Source organism: Typopeltis vanoorti, chromosome 12 (genome assembly GCF_054136105.1).
Source record: "Typopeltis vanoorti isolate ZY-2024b chromosome 12, IOZ_Tvanoo_1.0, whole genome shotgun sequence".
Classification (NCBI taxonomy): Eukaryota; Metazoa; Arthropoda; class Arachnida; order Uropygi; family Thelyphonidae; genus Typopeltis; species Typopeltis vanoorti.
Window position 1 is genome coordinate 67548572 of NC_143560.1, and position 22535 is coordinate 67571106.

General features: G+C 37.9%; 1 protein-coding gene across 2 annotated transcripts in view; it reads right to left on the reverse strand.

Annotated features, from left to right (window-relative positions):
• Nucleotides 1-22535, reverse strand: part of LOC150100863 (N-acetylgalactosamine-6-sulfatase-like) — a 355136-nt gene that overhangs the window by 149323 nt on the left and 183278 nt on the right. For both annotated transcript variants that reach the window (XM_090401082.1, XM_090401081.1), the window contains one exon: nucleotides 17000-17102. In XM_090401082.1, the coding sequence (XP_090257208.1) occupies nucleotides 17000-17102 (103 nt within the window). The remainder of the gene's footprint in view (nucleotides 1-16999; nucleotides 17103-22535) is intronic.

The following is a 22535-nucleotide window of genomic DNA, read 5'->3' on the forward strand; positions in this document are numbered from 1 at the left end:
CTCTTATTCTCCCCCAATCTCCCAATATTTTATGAAAGATCTCTTCAACATTGATCCTGTAATAATTCTAGCCTTACCAACTTGTACATCTCTGTCATATAACCCATTGTCCTCCTATCCACTACACTACGTAAATTGCATATTCTCAGCCTTTTCTCGTATTCAACATTCCAGAGATCAGAAATTACCTTAGTCAATCGCCTCTGGACCCTTTCCAACATCTCTTCATCCTTTTGAAAACCAGTTAACCAAATATGCACACAATAGTTCATATGTGGCCTAATTTAAACCTTATTTTATTTCTACAAGTTAGTGTCCTCTGCATCATTCCCAGAATTTTTTGTGTTGTCCTCACAATTTTGGCAATGGGTTCTCTAAATTTTAGATCCTTATCCACCATCATCCCAAGATCTTATTTCTTATTTCCTCCACCTGCAACAATATATCCCCACCAAGAGTAAATTCTACATCCCATCGTTATTTCCCAAATTTTAAAACCTTACATTTCACAACATTGAGCTGGCATCTGACTCCTGTGCCCATTCACTCAATCTATTCAAGGCTTCTGTAAGGCTAGAACATCTGCTCTACTTCTCATAGTTCGTCCTAACTTTGCATCATCTGCAAACAACTGAATATCCCTACCCAAGTCTTCCCCAATATCATTAACACAGTTAAGCAGCAATGGCCCTAAAATAGACCTCTGAGGCACACCACTAGTGATTTTCCTCTTCTGGGATATTGCACCCCCATACACAACTTGATGATATCTGTAAGATTGGCAATCTCCAATCCAATGCACTAGTGTAATATCCACCCCCATTTGTTCTAGTCTGACTATCAGCTCATCATGTGGTAACTTATCAATTTCTTGTGGAATTGATTATTATCACTGCTTTTATGTTGCCTCTATCATGCCTTTTTTCCCCTCTGTATTGTATGCTTAATATTTTCATTCTTCCATTTCACACCAACCTTATTTAACCTCTGGCTCTTGGAATACCTTTAGACATCACTTCTACTAGATAGTTCTTGAATATCACCTAAGCAGCATTGATCTCTTTCCAGCCAACTCCTCATTCCATGCTGCACTGCAAGCTGTCTTTTGAGCTTCTCATAATCACCAGGCTTGAAGTTCCACATATACCCCTTTTCTCACAGAAGTCCTAACACTGCTGGCAACCACCCAGGTAATCACTTCATGGTTACTCTCACCAACTGGAGGAAGATTTGACACCTCTTTATAATAACATCCTCTGATGAGATGATCAAATCCAAGATCCTCCAATCCTGGTGTGAATTCTGTTACATACTGCCTGAGGTAGTTGTCCTATTCTTGCCTATTCTTTTCTACTTGTTGTCCTATTTGTAGCTTTTCTTGCTCTACCTTTGACTGATTTTTGAGGATGCTCATTTTCAACATATGAATAATGTAATCTAATAACTTACATTAATTTAGATATGCATTTAGCACTTACTACTGTATAAATATATTAATTTAATGTACTGTGGGATATTTTGTTTGCAAAAATTACTTATTAATGCTGACTTGCACCATTACCATCCTGCAAAAATTAGGAGTAATTAGCAGTTCATAACCACAAAGCCAGTCTTCATTTCAGTGAAATCAAATCAGCAGTCTTTTGCAGACTTCCATCAATGAATACAATCTTCACATGGTGAGGTGCTTGCATTACAACAACCACAACAAGAATAAAAAAAAAATCCACTAGAAATCACACTAATTATGAAGAAGTGTGATTTCTAGTGGATTTTTTTTATAGCTTTGAATGACAATCCCAATGTCCTTTTATTTCTAGGTTTTGAAATATTATTATTATTACAGAAGGAATTTCTAAGAAAATCCAGAAATCCTACATACAAAAATAAAAGGACTTTGGGATTGTCATTCAAAGCTGTTTCTCATAACATTAGTCTCACAAAAATAGATATCCTACTCCACAGTAATTACATATTATGATACACATACTGGCCCCTGAATCAGAAATCTTTATGAAGGATGTACATAAACGCCACTTACTCAGTGGCATTTACATACATATGTAAAACATATATGCAAAATTACGTACAAGTGTATATGCAAAATACTTGGTGAAGTGCATAACCATGTGTTCTAGACAACTATTTAAGAATGCTGCTGGTAAGTAATCATCAATAGTGTTGATCACAATGGGGAAAAAACAAAGGTTTTTTGGAGTTTAATAAAGGGCTTATTGTGGGTGCCCATCTGGTTGGAGCCACAATTTTGAAAACAGCAGAGCTGACTGGTTAAAGGAGGGATATGCTGGCCTGGTTGGCCGAGTGGTTAGTGTATCTGCTCTCCAGCCAAAAGGCTGTGGATTCGAATCCCACTGTGGGCATGGAAGCTTATGATTGTCTTTGAAAATACTAGTGGTGGTGGTCGGAGGTAGATGGCATTGGTGTAGATGATGAAGGTAGTTGGGGTTCGTTGTAGTTAGTGGATTGAGTGGTGAAGACAGAGTTGTGGAGTAGCCCTCCTTCGATGAATCTTTGGACTCCCTGGAGGTGTTTCATGATAATAATAATAATAATAATAATAATAATATCCTGAGTATTTAATCAAGAAAAATAACCAACACTGCTTGTCTAAGAGGTATAACTGTGGTCCTAAGACAGGACCACAGGAATGAAACTGCTGTTGTCTGAACAAACAGAAATTCCTGTGTGCAGCAGTTGACCAAAGAATTTAATGAAAGGCATTCCTGACCCATACCTCACTGAACTATATGCAGGTAATTGAAGAGGATCAGTATTGGCAATTGCATGCATATATAAAAACCACTGATTTCTGCAAAGAACAACAAAGTTTGTCTACAATGGTGTCAGAACACCGTGACTAAACACTAGTCACGGTGTTCTAGTGTTTAGTCACGGTGAAAAAGACTGGGGAAAAAGTCATGTGGTCCTATGGTAGGCAGAGAGTTTGAAGGGAGCCGCCATGAAGCAATGACCCCAGCTTGCCTTGTAAACACAACTCAAGGTTCTGGAGATGGTGTTATGGTGTGGGTATGGAAGAGGTGCCCTGATATTGCTGAAAAGGTGGGTGTCCTCAAAGGAATATCTGAACATTGTTGCCAATAAACCCTTTCTTAAGTGAAAATCTCACTGCTTGACAGGTCAGAACTGTAATAATCACATACACTTCCCATCTGGAGACCAAGTGGCTAACTTGTGGAAAAATCCTCTTCAGGTAATTATCTCTTAGTGACTGTTTAAATTCCATTTTCTTCCCTCCAAGTGACCTTACCTCTTTCTGAACTATGTTCTTATAATAATTACTTACTCTGCACCCAGTTTACTAATTTGCTGATACATGACATCTTCTACATCTCGGGTCCTATATTGGATTAATTACACATTTTGTCCAGCAAACCTCTATCTGAAAATAAATAGCCTGAAATATATTACCTCCCATGCATCTCTGCCTTTCTACTGAAAATATTATACATACTCTTTACGTTCTATCTCTATATCACCCTCTGTTAACCAAGTCTCATGGATGCCTATAATGTGTGAGCAAGTTAATTTAATCAATGACTAAAACTTCTCCCCTTTATTCTGAATAGCTCTGTCATTAGTATACATAAATTGGTATCACTCTGATTCCCTAAACTACCCTTACATCTTGTAGACTGTTCCATTCAAATTCCAGACTTGAGAAACTACATTTAGCCATTTTGATTATTCTCATGCTCACTCACTTCAAGGGTCCCTTATACACATGCTCATTTGCATTCCCCCACCAGAAGTTCTAATTTCCCTGAGTTTATCATCCAAACTCCCACTGAACAAACTTACTCCAGGCACCAAATCTATTCAAGTACGATGGACTGCATTTAAATGAATTTAGTGTGAGAGTAATAACAAATTAACAAAAACCTAAGGAAGTAAGAGTTGATGAAGAAAAGGAGAAAATAAATGCCTACAAATGGAGAGGTTAAGGTTAGTGTGAGAGAGTAAAATGAGAGAGGAGCAGTCTCGTCTATAAGGGCTGCATTGAATGTAGCTCCAGTGTTGAGAATACTAGTGAGTAGTACTGGCTAGTATACTCAATGCTGGAGCTGCATTCAATGCAGCCCTGCAGCCCTTATGGATGAGCCACCACTGGAGAAGAGAATTGCAAGACAAAAATTATTTAAATCCAGGTGGACAGGAAGACAATCTGAGAAGAGTAAATGTTGAAAACAGTAGTAGCATATACAGGCAGATAACAAAGGAATGGGAAGGTCTGAGATGCTAGGAGAGTATCTGAATGTAGGAAAGATAAGGATAGGTGTGATGGAGAGGAATGATTAGGAGATAGATGTGAAGGATCATCATCCAAGGATGGTACTATAAATACAGATGACAGGTTGCATGAGAAGGACTAGTTTACAGAACTAGAAAAAAATTACTATGTTTGTTTATGAGAGTCAGGAGAATCAGAAATAAGATGGAAAAATTTGTTGTTTTCATTAAATTCACCCACCCACTCAAAAACTGTTGGAAGAAGTGAGACATAGGAAGAGGTGAGAGTAACATCCTGACAAGAACAGAGATGGAAGTATGATGTTTTCATGAGGACAGGGCAGGCAAAGAAAAGAGGGAGAATGTTGCTGATAATAGTAGAGTTATGCTAATGCAAGAAGAAAATAAGATACTGTTTTGAAGCAGAATGGTGTGAGGCAAATGGATTCAGAAAAAAAGGAGGTGTGTTTAACCACCCAACTGGCCAATATATATATACGTCCAGGTCACCATGGATGCGAAGTGCATATTAAAATTGTAATACCATTGATATTACATTGAAATATATGATTGATATGAAGTCTAGAGGAGTGATGTGTTTTATCCATATTGACGGTGACATGGTTAATCATTATAGGTACACACACACACACACACACACACACACACACACACACACACACAAGAATGAAAAGATGGCATCTGGGAGACAAAGAGAATGAGTTTTTGAGGGGGAGACTACCTTAGGTAGTATATAACAGAGAATATATGCAAGCTGCAAGCCTTAGATTCAATCAATCATTGTATTTATAGGTGATAAATCAATCATTTATAGGGGATAAATTTACCACAGTTAATTTATCCCCTATAAATGCACACATTACTATAAATTCCTCTTAAATCAGTGAGAGTGATCATAAGGTGATCACTTAGGAAGTGGCCAAACATATCAGGACTTCTGTGAAGAAAGCAAAATACATGAAACGACAAGGCTGGTAGTTATGGAAAGCTGAAGCCTATCAAGAACTATTGCTATACAGGAATGTATTCCAGAAGCCAGGAAATTAAATATGATAAGCAGTAGCATGGTTATGTTACTTGTACTGTTGGTGAAGTCAGAGCTACAAGTCTTTTTTCATTGTGGCATTTTCAATGATTATTAAAGTATCATCTTATTGGCAACCCTCTGACATGGGGGTGCTCTTGAAAACTGATCAAGTGCCACAGTGTTCCTATGCTTCTGAAGGTAGATAAAATATTATTATTATTATTATTATTATTATTATTATTATTCTTTAGGTTCCAAGGAGTCAAAAGACTCATAGCAGGAGGTTCTTCCTAGGAAACACAAGTCTATCAAGACTCATCGTGGGAGGTCCCTCCTAGGAAACACAAAGTCTATCATACCACTCCTTAAACTCATTGACCATTCTTGCTCTCACCACTCTACCAGGCAATGCATTCCATGTTTCAACCACCCTCCATGCAAAGAAACCACTCCTCACCCTCTTGCTCACAGTTTCCTTTCGTAACTTCCAGGGTTGGCCTCTTGTCATCACTCCTTCCCGCTGTTCAACCAAGCGAAAGAACTCCCCAGTGTCAACCCTGTAACCACCTCTCAATAGTTTAAAAGTCTCAATCATATCACCTCTCCTTCTTCTATCCACCAAACTCTGCAGTCCACATTCCCTCAGCTGATCCTCATAACTATCCTTGTACAGTCCTGAAACCATCTTTGTTATCCGCCTTTGTACCCTTTCCACAGTTAATTTATCCCCTTCAAATCCTGGGAACCAAATCTGAGAACAAGAGTCTAAGTGTGGTCTGATCAGGGTCTTATACAATGGAATGATAACTCTTTTATCTCTGCAGGTCAGTGTCCTTCTTATTATTGCAGCAATCCTGTGTGTGATCTTCACCACTTTTGCAATATGTCCCTGAATTTCAGGTTTCTACCAATCATCAACCCCAGATCTCTTGTCTCCACTGCTTCCTCCAGTATAGCTCCTCCAATAGAGTATGTAGCATCCCATCGATGTGTCCCAAACCTCAAGACCTTACACTTTGCTGCATTTAACAAACACCTCCATTCATTTGCCTATCTGTCTAGTTTATTCAAATCCTCTTGAAGGACTACCACATCTGCACTATTACTAATAACCCTTCACAGCTTCGCATCATCTGCAAACAACTGAATATCCCCCTGCAATCCACTGACAATGTCATTGATATAAAGGTTAAACCAGTAGTTCTCAAACTGTGGGGCACGACCCCAAGGGCGGGGGCCAAAAAACTTAAAAGGTTGGCACGGCATACTTTCCTACAGATAAAAATTAAAACTACCCTAAATCAGTTTTAAAAATAACAACAAAAAAATACAGAAAGAAAAACTTTTGATGATATAGGTTTTAATTATTATGAATTTCAAAATAACTAATAATTATTTTCTTCACTCGCACTTATAAAACGCCTGTGTCAGAGGCAGTGTTGATAGTTCAGCAGGGGCCGCATCCTCTTCTAGGCAGCACTATACACACACAGCTGAAAGCAGAGACTTAATGAGATTAGGCCTAATATTGTGATACTTTAATTATTTTGTGTCAAAAACTGTTAAATAGTATGAATAGTATATAGAAAACACAAAATAAACTGAATAAAACATCAAACTTAGTATAACTTCTATTTTGATAAATAAAACCGTTCGGGGGGGGGGGGGGGGGGGCTGACAGTGTTTTCTCTTGTTAGGTGAGGCTCAGAGGTAAAAAGTTTGAAAACTACTGGGTTAAACAATATAGGTCCCAGTACTGAGCCCTGTGGGACCCCACTTGTAACCCTCTGCCTCCTTGAAACTGCCCCACCGTAGACAACTCTCTGATACCTATCGGACAGACAATCCTGAATCCAGTTGACCAATCTGACATCTAAACTCATGTGCTGCAACTTAAATATCAGCTTATCATGTGGTACCCTGTCAAATGCCTTCGCTAAATCGAAGAAAATAGCAGTATATGCCTTTCCCTCATCTACTGCTCTTGTAACTTTATTATAAAAGGCTAGCATATTACTAAAACAAGAGCACCTTCTCACAAATCCATGTTGACTCTCACAGATAACATTACCCTCATCTGCCCAATGTTATATACGGTCCCTAACTAATTTCTCCAAGAAACAACTACTGATGACATAAACAGGCCTATAATTAGACACTTCCAGTCTGCTACTGCCCTTATGCAATGGCACTAGCTTACCTTCCTTCCATTCCCTAGGCACCTTTCCCATAGCCAGACTTTCATTGAAAAGCCAGGTCAAAGGAGGTGTCAGTTCCTTAGCACACTCTCTCAAAACTCGTGGTGAAATACCATCCAGTCCCACAGCTTTACTGACATCCAGAATACTCAGTATTTGGAACACGCTCTTGCAGTCCAAACATTGCAGTTAGCAGTGACCTAACATAGATAGTCCATTTAACCATCAGGATCTAACAATCCTGCCAACATCTTTGATCTTTTTCTAAATATGCTGCAGATATCAGTTCTCCTCTTGGTAACTCAGACCACTTCTTGTCCAAGCTTCCTTTACTATGCAACATGACTTATCAATTCTCAGTCTCATGTATCCTTTTGGCATTAGTATCTTCATTATTCTGATCAAAACACGAGTTTATCTGTAAGTAGAAATAATTCTAACTGAAATGAAGGCATTCACTCACCACCCAAGTCATCAAAAAACCTGGAGAACCATTCAAGATTTGTGACAAAGCTGTAAAAAGAAAAAAAAAATTAATACATCAAAAGTATCTTGAGACCAAAAGTCCTGTTTTGCACTCAGCCTTACCTGTAGCTCAAAATGCAAAAAATAAATAAGAAATTAAAAAAAAAAAAAAAATCCATATCTGATTTAGAAATGAGCAGAAGCACAATCTAGTCTTCTAATCCCTTGCCACAGGGCTCATGCCAACTGGGTGACACATCTATCCTCTAGCTTTCACTGCTCACTCAATAGAAGACCCATGCTAACCATTATTCACACAATAGCTATAATACTTCTCTTTAAACTCATTTAGTGCTTTTCTAGCCAAAAAAAAAAATTCAGTCTGCAAACCAATGCTAACAATACTCTTATACAAGTTACAGGGATGACACCTTGTTCCCTCTCTATTTGTCATGTACTGAAAATTTGGGGTGCTTAAGGGTCAAAGTTGTATAACTGAGAGGAAACCTCCACATAGCTTTAAAGGAATGCAGAGTACTGACCTAATGTTCAATCCTTACCTTCTCATAGTGTACACTGCTAGGTAGTACCTTGTTCATTCAGTACCTGGATACTGAATGAACAAGGATGGGCTGGCAATTTGGGATTTGGCCAACCAAATTTTATTCTTATTGGCTTAAACCACAAATAAAATGATGGTACAACATTACAGAATTTCATGCCGGCTAGAGCACTGCAAGTAAACAAGGTCCCTCTTGTTTTTTGCAAGGGAACTAGGGTGAAGAGCAAAAAAGTCAGCTACTGGAACAAATCCTGAAACACACCCCAACTCAACATCAGAGATCAAGATCAGTACTATCAACATAACAAGCCTGAATGACAAAGAAATGGAGCTGGCTGAGGAACTGAATAAGTACCAGATCGATATAATAGGGATGACTGAAACAAAAAAGAAAAAACTGAGATTTTTCTAAGCAATAAATATGCAATAACAATTCAACACTAAATATGAGGCTAATCTTGAATGGCAGGCAATATCAAGTAGAGTGATATGGGCAAATATCAGAATGGGGAATTGGACAAAGAGACTTATTTGCACCTATGGTCCCACAGAAGGTTCTACTAAGGTAGAAGTAAAGGAATTTTTTGAGGCTTTAGAGAGAGAGCAACTGACACAATGAAAAAAGAAAAGTTGGTCATTGTTGGGGATCTTAATAGCAGAGTATGAAATGACTGTCAAACATGCAGAAATATTTTGGAAAAATTTGGAGAAAAGAGCAAAGCTTATAATAATAATGGCAAATATCTGTTGGATTTCTGCTCAGAACATGACTGGTTATTACTAACACAATATTCCAACATAAAAATGTGCATGAGTTCACATGGAGAGAAGAGGCATGAAATAAGAAGAATCTCATTGACTGTGTTATTGTTGATAGTGATGTTTTTCCACTGGTGTAGGACTCTAGAGAGGATTTGAAATTGGAAGTGATCACCATTTAGCTTTGAGCAGGAAAAAACTGAATTTCATATTGAAAAGAAGAACATGTAAGAAAGTTTTAAAGTGAATAAAAGCTGAGCAGCTCTCAGATGTGAACTGCCGACTAAAATACACAAGCATTATTCAAGAAAAAATGAAAGATGTTAAAAATACCAAGCTATTTTAAACCTGGTTTTACTCCATTTCCCAAGTAAGCAAACAGACGGATAAGTCAAGTTTGCGCTTGCACGTAGTGTGAGACTAACTGACCCACAAGGTAGTGCAAGTCTAGGCAACTCATGGTAAAGGTTGAATAAGCTCTGATCACTATTCTTAATATTTATCCTTAATGCAAAGCGCATCTCCTTGAGGAGATGTATGATGCTATGCATTAAAGGCAAGGGGTCACTACCCAGACTGGTTTCGACCTTTATTGAGGTCTCATCAGTGGGAGCCAGGCTTAGAAATACCAAGGTTAAGTAATACAGAGCTTATAAGTATTTTATCAAAATTTTTAAAATAGTTTAAAAGTTTAAAATAGCTTAGTATCTTTAACATATATTATACCCACGGTAAAAAACTTTCTACAAAAAAAATGAAAGAGTTTGAGAACTGGAACCAAACCTTGGAGATTCAGTGGTAAGCCCTCAAGAAAACATTGATTGATTCAGCCAGAGGCGCATGTGGTAAGTTGTCTGGAAGGATAGAAAAATCAGAACTCCATGGTGGAGAAGAAAGTTAAAGAGGCAGTGAAGGAAAGAAGAAAGCATATCAAACATTTCTGGTTAATAAGTCAGCTTGTGCTCTTAGAGAATACAGAGACAAATGTAAGATAGCCAAAAACTGTGCAAAACTAGCTAAACAAAAGTCATGGGAAGACTTTGGTAAGAACATAAAAAAAAAAATAAATATCACAATGGTGGCAAGATATTCTGGAGGCTGTTGAAAAAGCTCATAATTAGAGGAAAAAGTGCTGTAAAAGGAATTAGAGATGATAAAGGTGACATGAAAACTGGAGAAAAATGAGAAAATGTGCTAAAGAACCGACAGCCAATGACAATCAAGGAAACAGGCAATGACAATCAAGGAAAAGGAGTAGCCATAGTATTCAACACAAAATACGAGGCTAATCTTCTTGAATGGCAGTCAGTCTCAAGTAGAGTAATGTGGGCAAATATGAGAATGGGGAACTGGACAATGAGACTTATTTGTGCCTATGGTCCCACAGAAGGTTCTACTAAGGTAGAAGTGGAGGAATTTTTTGAGGCTTTAGAAAAAGCAACTGACACAATGAAAAAGGAAAAGTTGGTCCTTGTTGGGGATCTAAATAGTAGAGTAGGAAATGATTGTGAGACATACAAAAATATTTTGGGAAAATTTGGAGAAAAGAGCAAAGCTAATAATAATGGCAAATATATGTTGGTATTTGCCATTATCAGATGGTATGGTCACTTAAATAGAATGGGAGAGGAAAGATTAGCAAAAACAAGTGTTCTCTGCCAGGTTGGCAGGAAAACGACCCAGAGGAAGACCAAGATATAGGTGGATTGATACGGTACAAAGTGCTTTAGACGATAGAAATATAAGATCTGATAATGTTGGAGTCTTGACAAGTAACAGACTGATTTGGAGGAAAATTGTAGATAGGAAGTTAGTAATGATGTAATTTTTTCATGTAGTAATGTCATATCCTGTACACCCCTTGAGGGTACATGGCAGGAATTTGATGATGATGATGAACCGACAGCTCCGTTGACCTAACTTTTCAATAAAAGTCTGGTTGTGGGAAAGGAACCCAGGGAATGGAAGGAAGGTAAGATAGTGTTCTTGCATAAGAGTGGTAGCAGACTGGAAGTGTCTAATTATAGGTCTGTTTGTGTGTCATCAGTAGTTGTTAAGGTCTTGGAAAAATTAGTGAGGGACTATATACAGCATTAGGCAGATGAGGGTAGTATTATCTGTGAGAATCAACATTTGTTTTGGATTTGTTAAGGGGCACTCTTGCTTTAGTAATATGATTGCCTTTTATAATAAAGTGACAAGATCAGTTGATGAGGGAAAGGCATATACTGCCATTTTTTTTGGATTTTGCAAAGACATTTGACATTTGATAGGGTGCCACATGATAAGCTGATATTTAAGTTTCAGCACATGGGTTTAAATGTCGGGTTAGTCAAATGGATTTAGGATTGGCTGACTGATAGGTATCAGAGAGTTGTGTATGGTGGGGCAATATCAGGGAAGCAGAAGGTTAGTGGGACCTGTATTATTCAACCTTTATATCAATGATATTGCCAATGGATTGCAAGGGGACATTCAGTTGTTTGTGGATGATGTGAAGCTGGGAGGGGTTATCAGTAATAGTGCAGATGTAGCAACCCTGCAAGAGGATTTGAATAAACTAGACAGATGGGCAAATGAATGGGGGTTTCGGTTCAATGCAGCAAAATAAAGTCTTGAGGTTTGGGATCCATCGATGGGAGGATGCATACTTAATTCGAGGAGGTAGGGGAGACAAGAGATCTGGGGGTGATGATTGATAGAAACCTGAAATTCAGGGAGCATACAGCAAAGGTGGTGAGGGTAACCAAGAGGATTGTTGCAATACTGAGAAGGACGCTGACCTACAGAGATAAAAGAGTTATCATTCCGTTGTATAAGACCCTGATCAGACCACACTTAGACTATTGTTCTCGGATTTGGTCCCCAGGATTTGAAGGGGATAAATTGACTGTGGAAAGGGTACAAAGGTGGATAACAAACATGATTTCAGGACTGTACAATATGAGTTATGAAGATCGATTGAGGGAATGTGGACTGCAGAGTTTGGTGGATAGAAGAAGGAGAGGTGATAGGATTGAGACTTTTAAACTGTTGGGAGGCAGTTACAGGGTAGACATTGGAGAGTTCTTTCACTTGTTGGAACGGCAGGAAGGAGCAATGACAAGTGGCCATCTCTGGAAGTTACAAAAGGAGGCTGTGTGCAAGAGTTTGAGGAGTGGTTTCTTTGCATGGAGGGTGGTTGAACCATGGAATGCATTGCCTGAGAGAGTAATTGGAGCAGGAACGGTCAATGGGTTCAAGGAGTGGTATGATAAGCTTTGTGTTTCCTAAAAACGATCTCCCATGATGAGTCTTTTGACTCCATGGAGGCCTGGATAATAATAATAAAAGATACCCTTGATGTATGGAGTAATCGCTTCGATTGCTGAATGAAACAATCAGTGACAGGACAGTGGTAAAAAAACACTCAACAGGCATACAATCAGGAATACATATCCATAATTGAAGTAAAAAAAAAGCCATCAAAAGTCTGAAATGTGGAAAGGCAGCAGGAGTAGATGATATTCAACCAGAAATGCTCCAGTATGGAGGTATAAAAGTCTTGCAGTGGCTGCACTGCATTATTCAGAAGATCAGAAGGCCTGGACAGAGGGACAAATTCCAGATGATTGGAGTAGAGCTCTCATAGTATGCATATACAAAAAAGAGAAATAAAACTGAATGTGAGAATTACAGAGGTATTTTCTACTGAGTGTTCCCAGTAAGATTTATGCAAGTATACTTGAGAAATGGTTGAGAAGGATTGTGGAAGGGATGCTTGGTGAAGATTCATGGCAAATAGAGGCTGTCAGGATCAGATTTTCACTTTACACAAATAGTTGAGAAGGTCATGGGAATATAACAAAGATCTGTATTTAAGTTTTGTAGATCTGGTAAAAACATATGACAAGGTGCTAAGAGAAAAGCTATTCAAAAAGCTACAGTTATATGGTGTCGATGGGGCATTATATCAAGCAATACTTAGTCTTTATTTGAGTTGCAAGTCAGCAGTTAAAATTGAAAGAAGTACAGGAGGATGATTTGGTGTTGAATCTGGTGTCAGACAAGGATATATATTATCCTCTCTGTTATTCATTATCTATATGGATCACATTATGAAGGAAAGCAGTATTAATCCTAATATCAAAATTGGAGATATTAATCTCAGCTCTTTACCTTGTGCAGATGATGTTATACTTTAAATAAATCCAGTACAAGTCTGCAAGATTCTCTGACTAAATTGAATAACTGTTGTATTAAATTTGGTATGAAAATCAGCAATAACAAGACAAATACAATGAAAATAGGCAGAAGCATTGAAAATATCAACTGCATCATGAATGGAGAACTTTATAGAACAAGTAAAACATCTCAGCTATTTAGGCACAATTTTTAGTGAAGACAGTAAATTAAATATGGTAATAGACAACACAATCAACAAAGCCGGTATGGTAGGAAGTCAAGTGAATACATTAAATGGAATAAGAGAGAAATTAGTTAAACACTAAATCAGCTGTATACAAGACAGTGTTCAAACCAATTTTAACTTATGGATCTGAGAGCTGGGTTATAAATAAAACACTTGACCAAAGACTAAAGAACATAGATATGAGAGTCCTCAGAAAGATTAGGGGCATGAACAGATGGCATCAGTCGCAATATCATATTTAAAATGAGGATATTAGGAAAGTTAGCATTCAGGAATGTGTTAGCATATATAATGTCAGGTGTTATGGCCACTTAAACAGAATAGGATAGGAAATATTGGCAATCCTGCCATCCTCTATATGTATGAAAAACTTAAATGATTTAAAAGTTTACTTTGAATTTTATGATTTTATGGAAAGCAAATGATTTAATGAAGTGATGTAGAATTTACTTTTCTGGGGATATATTGTTTTTTTTTTTTGGGGGGGGGGAATAAGAGTGGAAATAAGGAGGAAATACAAAATAAGATCATGGGGTGATGGCATATAAGGATTTAAAATTTAGAGGACACATTACCAAAACAGTGAAAACAACACAACACGTTCTGTCAATGATATAGAGCAAAATGACTTGTAGAAGCAAGGAGATTCTGGTTCCACAGTACCTTTATAAGGCCACAAGTAGACTACTGTGCACTGATTTGATCACTTGGTTTTCAAAAGGATGAAGTTATATTGGAAAGAGGCCCAGAGGCAATTGACTTAGGTAGTTTCTGGACACTAGAATGTTGAGTATGAAGAAAGTTTGAGAAGATGCAATTTGCAGAGTCTACTTGATAGGAAAGAGAGGGTTGATATGATAGAGATGTACAAGTTGGTAAAAGATTGTTATAGGATTAATGTTGAAGAGGTTTTTTGTAAAATAGTGGGAGATAGGAGAGAACAAAAGGTCATCCCCCCTGGAAGCTGTATAAGGAGGGAGTGAGAAGCAGTTTTTTTTGCATGGAGAGTTGTGAATGATTGGAATGCATTGCCTGAGAGTGTGATACCTGCAGCGAATTTAAACGTAAGGCATGATCAGCTGTGTGTGTTTGACAAAGGGATCTCCTATGATAAGCCTTGAATGCCATGGGGAATCTTGGGAGAATAATAATAATAATCAGTCAATTCCTCCTCAAATTCTTGTCATTGACTCATTAGCGATCATGGCTCTTCTTCTCATTTCAGTCCTGTCATACCGAGGTAGCAGACTCATAATGTTTTCTTTTGCACTCTTCTTTTTTATTTCTTCAAGCAACTTATATCTTCTCTGATTGCATATTTCTCACCTTTCAAATAATTTTTTACTGCCAAAACAATCAACTCTTTCACTTCTCCTCCATACTAATGGCTTAACAACATCCTGATTCTTTGCACCTGGGAAACATGCTTTCTGCACATTCTCATAAGTATATCTCTTATCACAGAATCTCTATACAATATCATTTCCTTACTTCTGGTTTGTTGCTATTACATAATTACATGGAATGTGGACTGCAGAGTTTGGTGGGTTGAAGAAGGAGAGGTGATATGATCGAGACTTTTAAACTGTTGAGAGGCAGTTACAGGGTGGACATTTGGGAGTTCTTTTGCTTGGTGGAACAGCGGGAAAGAGCAATGACAAGAGGCCATCCCTGGAAGTTACTAAAGGAAGCTGGGCAAGAGGGTGAGAAGTGGATTCTTTGCGTGGAATGTGGTTGAACTGTGGAATGCATTTCCTGAGAGAGTGGCAAGAGCATGAATAGTCAGTGAGTTCAAGGAGTGGTATGATAGATTTTGTGTTTTCTAGGATGGACCTCCCACGATGACTGTTTTGACTCCATGGAGGCCTGAATCAAAATAATAATAATAATAATAATAATAATAATAATAAAAGTAAAAATTTACATGGAGAAACTATACAAATAATAAGAAACACCTCATTGACTATGTTATTGTGAATAGAAGATTTTCACTGATTCAGGATACAAGAACATATGGGGTAGGGGGTTTGAAATAATTTGAAATAGGCAAGGGATCTGGGGGTGATGATTGATAGAAACCTGTAATTCAGTGAATATCTTGCAAAGGTGGTGAAGATAACCCAGAGGACTGCTGCAATACTGAGAAGGATGCTGACCTGCAAAGATAAGAGTTGTCATTCCATTGTATAAAGCCTTGTTCAGACCATACTTGGACTATTGCTCTCAAAATTTGGTCCCAAGGATTTGAAGGGAATAAAGTAACTGTGGGAAGGGTGCAGAGGCAGATAACAAAGATGGTATCAGGACTGTACAATGTTATTTATGAAGACAGGCTGAGGGAATGTGAACTGCAGAGTTTGGTGAAAAGAAGAAGGAGAGGTGATATGATTGAGACTTAAACTGTTGAGAAGTTGTTACAGGGTTGACAGTGAGGAGTTCTTTTGTCTGGTGGAGCAGGGGAAGGATCGAGGACAAGGATCCATTCCTGGAAGTTATGAAAGTAAACTGTGAGAAAGAGGGTGATGAGTGGTTGATGATGGTGCCTTAATCAGGCAATGCATGGAGGGTGATTAAACTGTAGAATGCATTGCCTGATAGAGTGATATGATAGACTGTGTTTTGTAGGATGGACCTCCCACAATGAGATTTGACTCCATGGATGCTTGAATCATCAACATTGTAAGAATAAATAGCTGTGTCTGTATTAGTAATTATGGGTCAGTCATCCTGAAATGAATCTACAGCATATCCTACAGATATGCTTATTCCAGAATGACTTAAACAGACTCGAGACTAATAAAGACATAATTTCAGACTACTCATTAAAAATCAATGTATAAAAATATGATTTTTCTTTATGTATGATGCTTAATGAATTATATGTTTTATACAATAAATTAAGATACCAAGAGATTATACTCATGGTAAAGGTGGTACGACTTCACATCACTTATCTTAGTATCCCATAATGCAAAGCACATCTCCTTGCAGACATGTATAATGCTTTGCATTATGGGAAGGGTCACTACCCAGACCAGTTTCAACCTTTATTGAGGTCTCATCAGTGGGAGCCAGACCCAGAGGTGAAATACCAAGGTTGAAGCAATGCAGAAGTCTTATTTTCCTATATGAGTTGCCAAAAGATGTCACACCTTATTATTAAAATACCTCTGGATAAGTGATAAATAGTTGTTGTTGAAAGTCTTTCACTTGGTTATACTATAAATTAAATACACCATTTGTACATATCAGATAACTGACTAGAAGAGATAAAGTACATTTCCTACCATTTTCCAATGATCTTATTAGAAAAATATTTATCTTTCAAGACTTCTGATATAAGAATTTCTTCCTCAGGTATACCTCCCATTATATTTTGTGGAGTATAAGCTTAAGAAAAAAAACACAGATTAGAAAAGCATTATGGATTTCTTTATTGATAAATAATTAGCACATAACAGGAAAAATTATACTATTTATCAAGTAACAGATAAAAAGAAATTAAGCACATAAATTATAATTTAAAAAAAACATTTATTTAGGCTATTAAAGATTTACTCTAATTTTTTGAAATGAAATGTTTCAAATATCAAATATTGTATACTTGGATTTTGCAAAAGCTTTAGATAGACTGCCACACAACAAGCTGGTAAGCTAACTGAAACAGATGGGACTGGATAACAGACTTCAAACTTGGATCAGTGACTGGTCAGATAGGTATCAGAAACCTGAAAGAGGAAGGTCACTAGTGGTATACCGAAAGGGTCAGTGTTTGAGCCATTGTTGTACAATTTGTATATTAATGATATTGGGATGGGTTTAATTAGCGATATGCAGATGATGAAAAACTGGGGAGAGCAATGCAGAGTCAAGCAGATGTTATTGGCTTTACACAAATACTTGAATAGATTGTAAGAATGGGCAGGTAAGTGGAACTATCAGTTCAATGTTGCACAGTGTAAGGTTTTGAAATTAGGTAAGCAACGATGAAATGCAAAGTATAGATTCTTGTTGGGTAAACTTTAAAGGAAATAGAGGAGATGTGAGAGATCTAGGAGTGATGGTGTTCAAGAACTTGAAATTCAGACATTATCCAAGTTGTGAAGACGTCACTTTGATAATGCAATGATGGGGAGGACCCTGATATGCAAAAATAGAGAGGTTATGATGCCATTGTATTAGGCCTTGATCAGGCTTCATATGGATTATTCTGTTGATGAGGATATGTTGGAAAGAGTTCACAGAAGATTCACAATGGTGATCAGTGGGCTTTGGAATGTGGAGTACAAGGATAGATTGAGTGAATGTAAGTTTCAAAGCCTCATGAATAGGAGGAAGAGGGGGGGGGATATTATTGAGACATATAAGTTAGTCAAGGATTATTATGGAAGAGATTTTTCATAGAATGGAAGGGGGGGGGGTTCACAAGAGGAAATTGTAAAAAATTGTATAAGGAGAGTGTGAGCATAGTGAGGAGAAGATTCTTTGCATGGAGAGTGGAATGTATTGCCTGAGCATGTTGTGAATGCAGAGTCAATGAATCAGTTTATAGCACAATTAGATGAACATTGTGTGCAATAGTGCATACCTCCCACAATGAGTCTCTGACTTTATGGAGGTCAGATGGTAATAATAATATCTGTGCCGATTCTCAGCCATATTCAAACTAAAGTTATGCAGCTCTGACGTCAATCCCCAATTCAGGTTCATTTGTGCACTTTTCTTGTTTAAGATTCTATATTTTGCAAGCTGTAAGTCCAGGTTCTCAATATGTTCAGCCTCTAGATCAGGTTCCCAATATTTTTCTCAGTCTTCAAATTTGGTCCTATCTTATACATTTCCCTACCTCTCAGATCCAAAGTTCCAAGCTCTTACAACTACCCTTAAATTAGAATTCTGACTCAAGTCATTTTATGGTTCTATTGGTGATGTTCTGTTCATCACTGAATTTTGCTACATGTGCTCAACTAAGTTTGTGGCAAAACACTAATTACCTTGTACGAAATACTCTGCTACCGCTGTATGAGGCCAACAAACTCACCTTCAGTTGATAAAGCTCTTATTTTAGAGAAATAGTTCTCAAATAGGTGACAAGAACTGAATCTGGATCTTTTCCAAAGAGTGGATGTTGCCATCTTTACAACTACACTACAAAAAGATTGCAGTTTATTGTTCTATCAGATAGAAAAATATCTTGAAAAACGAAATCCATTCATGAGTACAGGCAAAACCATCAGGCTTTTAAACCACTACTATATGCCATAATACTGAAAGTGTGCATTTTCAGAAATAAGACAAGAAAGATCATGAATATAAAGAACATCCACAAAACAGCTGTGATAAATATGTGATATTATATGATAATAATAATACTTTGTGGTCACAAATGGATGACCATACAGATTAGATATGAAGAAATGGTAAAGGTAAAATGTAGAAATTATTTATGAGGATAGGAAACTGAGAAGAGCAATGACACAAAAAGTTTCAGTGTCATGAGAAAATATCTGTATAGGAATGGACTAAATTATTACATTTAGCAGCAGGCAACAGAAGATAATGGATAAGCAGAAAACAAATACTTCATGTGCAAGAAAATAAGGTGCAAGAGTAATCTTTGGCACTTTCAGACTACAGGTTGTTGGTATTAGTGAAACATGGCTGACAGAAGATGATAAAGCTAGTGGGATTGAATGAGACGGGTATAGCGTGTTCAGGAGTGACAGGGAGAATAAAAAGGGAGGAGGAGGGTTATTAATGATAGCTGATGAGTTGCAGCCAAGGAGTATAGAAGTTGAACTGCAGGATAGAGAAAAGAGCACATTTGAGGCTATTTGGTGTGAGAGAGTCTAGCAGAACAAAATATACAATTGGGTGCTACTATAGACTAGGTGATGGAATAGATGGTGGGGAATAGTATGCATAGGCAAATAGAAATGAGTGGAAGGAGGGTAATTATTATGGGTGATTTCAATTATGGTAACATTGAGTGGAAAGAGGAGAGGGCACATGGGAGGAAGGAATTGGATTTTATGCGGTTATTAAGGGACAACCATCTGCAACAGCATGTAGTGGAAAATACTAGGGGGCAGAGAGTGCTTGACCTAGTAATTGCATCTGAGAATGTGGCTGTAGCGAACACGTTGCCACCAATTGGTGAGAGTGATCATAAGGTCATGACTTGGAAGGTGGCTAAAGGAGTGGAATTTACAATTAAGACAGGGTACATGTGGAATTACCGGGCTGGTAAGTATGACAAGCTTAGGAGTGTCCTTGGCTCAGTGCCATGGCATGTAAAACTGCAAGGGATGGATGTTGATAGTGCATGGGAGGTGGTTAAGAAGTGTCTGCAGGAGGCAATGGTTGACTATATACCAAGAGTCCGAATAATAAATCAAGTAGGGATTAAATAAATGAATAACACTATCAAGCTTGAGCTGCAAAAAAAGAAACAATTGTGGAGGGAATTTAAGGAGAAAGGTGACCAGCAGGTGCAGGAACAGTATAAAGCTCAGGCCAGGATGGTAATAAGGGTGGTAAGAAAAGCAAAAGCGGATTACGAAAGAAAATGGGCCATGCAGGCTAAAGAGAATCCAAAACAGTTTTTTCAATATGTTGCAAGTAAAAGGAAAAATGTTCATGGCAGAATGATTTTAAAAAATGCTGAGGGTAGGGAGGTAACCAAATCAGTTGATATAGTGGAATTACTGAGCGAGCACTTTGCAAGAGTATATCATCCAGGTGGTGACATTGCAGGAATGGAAGAACCAACAGCTTATACTGGAATTGTGATGAATGAAGTAGAGGTAAATAGTCCATTACAGAACCTCGATATTAATACATCTGTGGGATTGGATGGTATACCAGCTTGTGTCGTATGTGAAGCGGCTAAAGAATTGTCAGTGCCCTTGACCATTTTGTTTAATTTGAGCCTCGGGTCTGGGTCGGTCCCAAGGGAGTGGAAAGAGGGGAAAATAGTTCCACTGCATAAAGGTGGTTCCAAGGCTGCTGTTGAAAATTACCGGCCAATCAGCATAACAGAAATCGTTATCAAGGTCTTGGAGAAAATAGTCAAGAGGAAAATACAAGATTGGATAGATAAAAATGGGATTCTGTATCGTGGATAGCATGGTTTTGTGAAGAATAGGTCATGCCTCAGTAACTTGCTCACGTATTATAACACAGTGATGGCTGAACTGGATAAGGGTAATGGGTTTACAGTGATTCTACTGGACCTTGCTAAGGCCTCTGACAGGATACCACATGGAATTCTAATCAGTAAATTGCAGCATATGGAAATGGATATAGGGCTGGTGAGATGGATAGGAGGGTGGTTGACGGAGAGATATCAGAGAGTGGTTTTTTCAGGAGTAGAGTCCACAAGCCAGCCTGTGATTAGGGTGTGCCACAAGGATCTGTTCTTGGACCACTTCTGTTTAATTTGTTCATTAATGATATAGGAAAGGATCTGAGAGGAACAGTTAATTTGTTTGCAGATGATGCAAAGTTGGGTAGGGCAATAGTGAATGCAGATGATGTCAAAATTTTGCAGGATGATTTGGATAGACTGGAGGTCTGGACTAAGGAGAATGGATGTCAATTTAATGTGGCAAAATGTAAGGTGTAATCTTTTCACCCCAAAATGTATACATTTTGGGGTGAAAAGATTAGCAGCAGTTTACTACATTGGTGGAACTGTACTCCAGGAAATTGATGAGGCACGAGATTTAGGAGTGTTGGTGGATAAGGAGTTGAAGTTTAGGGGGCACATTGCAAAAGGGGTGAAATCAGCTCATCAAATTACTTGGTTGCTGAAGAATACGTTGACAGGCAGAGGCAAGCGGGTTATTACTCTGTATCGAGCCTTGATAAGACCCCATCTCGACTACTGTGCCCAGATTTGGTCACCTAGGTTTCTTCTTGATGGGGAGGAGGTGGAGAGGATCCAGAGGCGAGTGACCAAGATGATAGCAGGTCTGTGGAATGAACCTTATGAGAACAGGTTGAGGATTTGTGGGTTGCAAAATTGGTTGATAGGTGGAGGAGGGGAGATATGATTGAGACATTTAAATTACTGAAGGGTTTCTATAAAATTAATTCAGAAGATATTTTTGAGAACAGGGCTGGTTGTGGGAGGACTAGGGGACATCCATGGAAACTGGGCAAAAGTGTGGTTAGTAAGGGTGTTAGAGCTGGGTTCTTTACTTTTAGGGTGGTGAATGAGTGGAATGGGCTGCCAGAGTCTGTGGTGGATGCTGTGACAGTGAATGAGTTTAAAGCGAGGTATGATTGATACTGTATGAATGTCGAATAGTTGTGATGAACATGATTTGGGGCCTCCCTCGATGAGTCTAAGGACTCCTTGGAGTTGCCCGTAATAATAATAATAATAATGATGATGATGATGTACTGAAGAGATGTAAAAGAGTAAATTAGGTCGTAAATGAAACCAATTAGTAAGACTAATTTTCCAGTTTCTTCAGAGAAAAGTTGCAGAAAATACAATAATATTGAAAATATGACATTCGTATAATGTAACAGGGTAGAGATGTATATCTAACAAGGCTTATGCAATAGCATGCAGCTGCACTTAAACAGTAGGCTACATATTATGCTTATTAAATAACTTAAGGAATTTACAACATACAAAGGATATAAATTAAATTAAACAATTAAACTTTAATCTATATTTCCAATATTTCGGCAACATCACGTTGCCATCTTTACAGGAACTTAAAATAAAGACACGTGAATGCAGGCACTACACACAGCAAAATGAGGATGAAGCAGGAAGCTATTGTTTCTCCTAAAAGTCCTGATGGT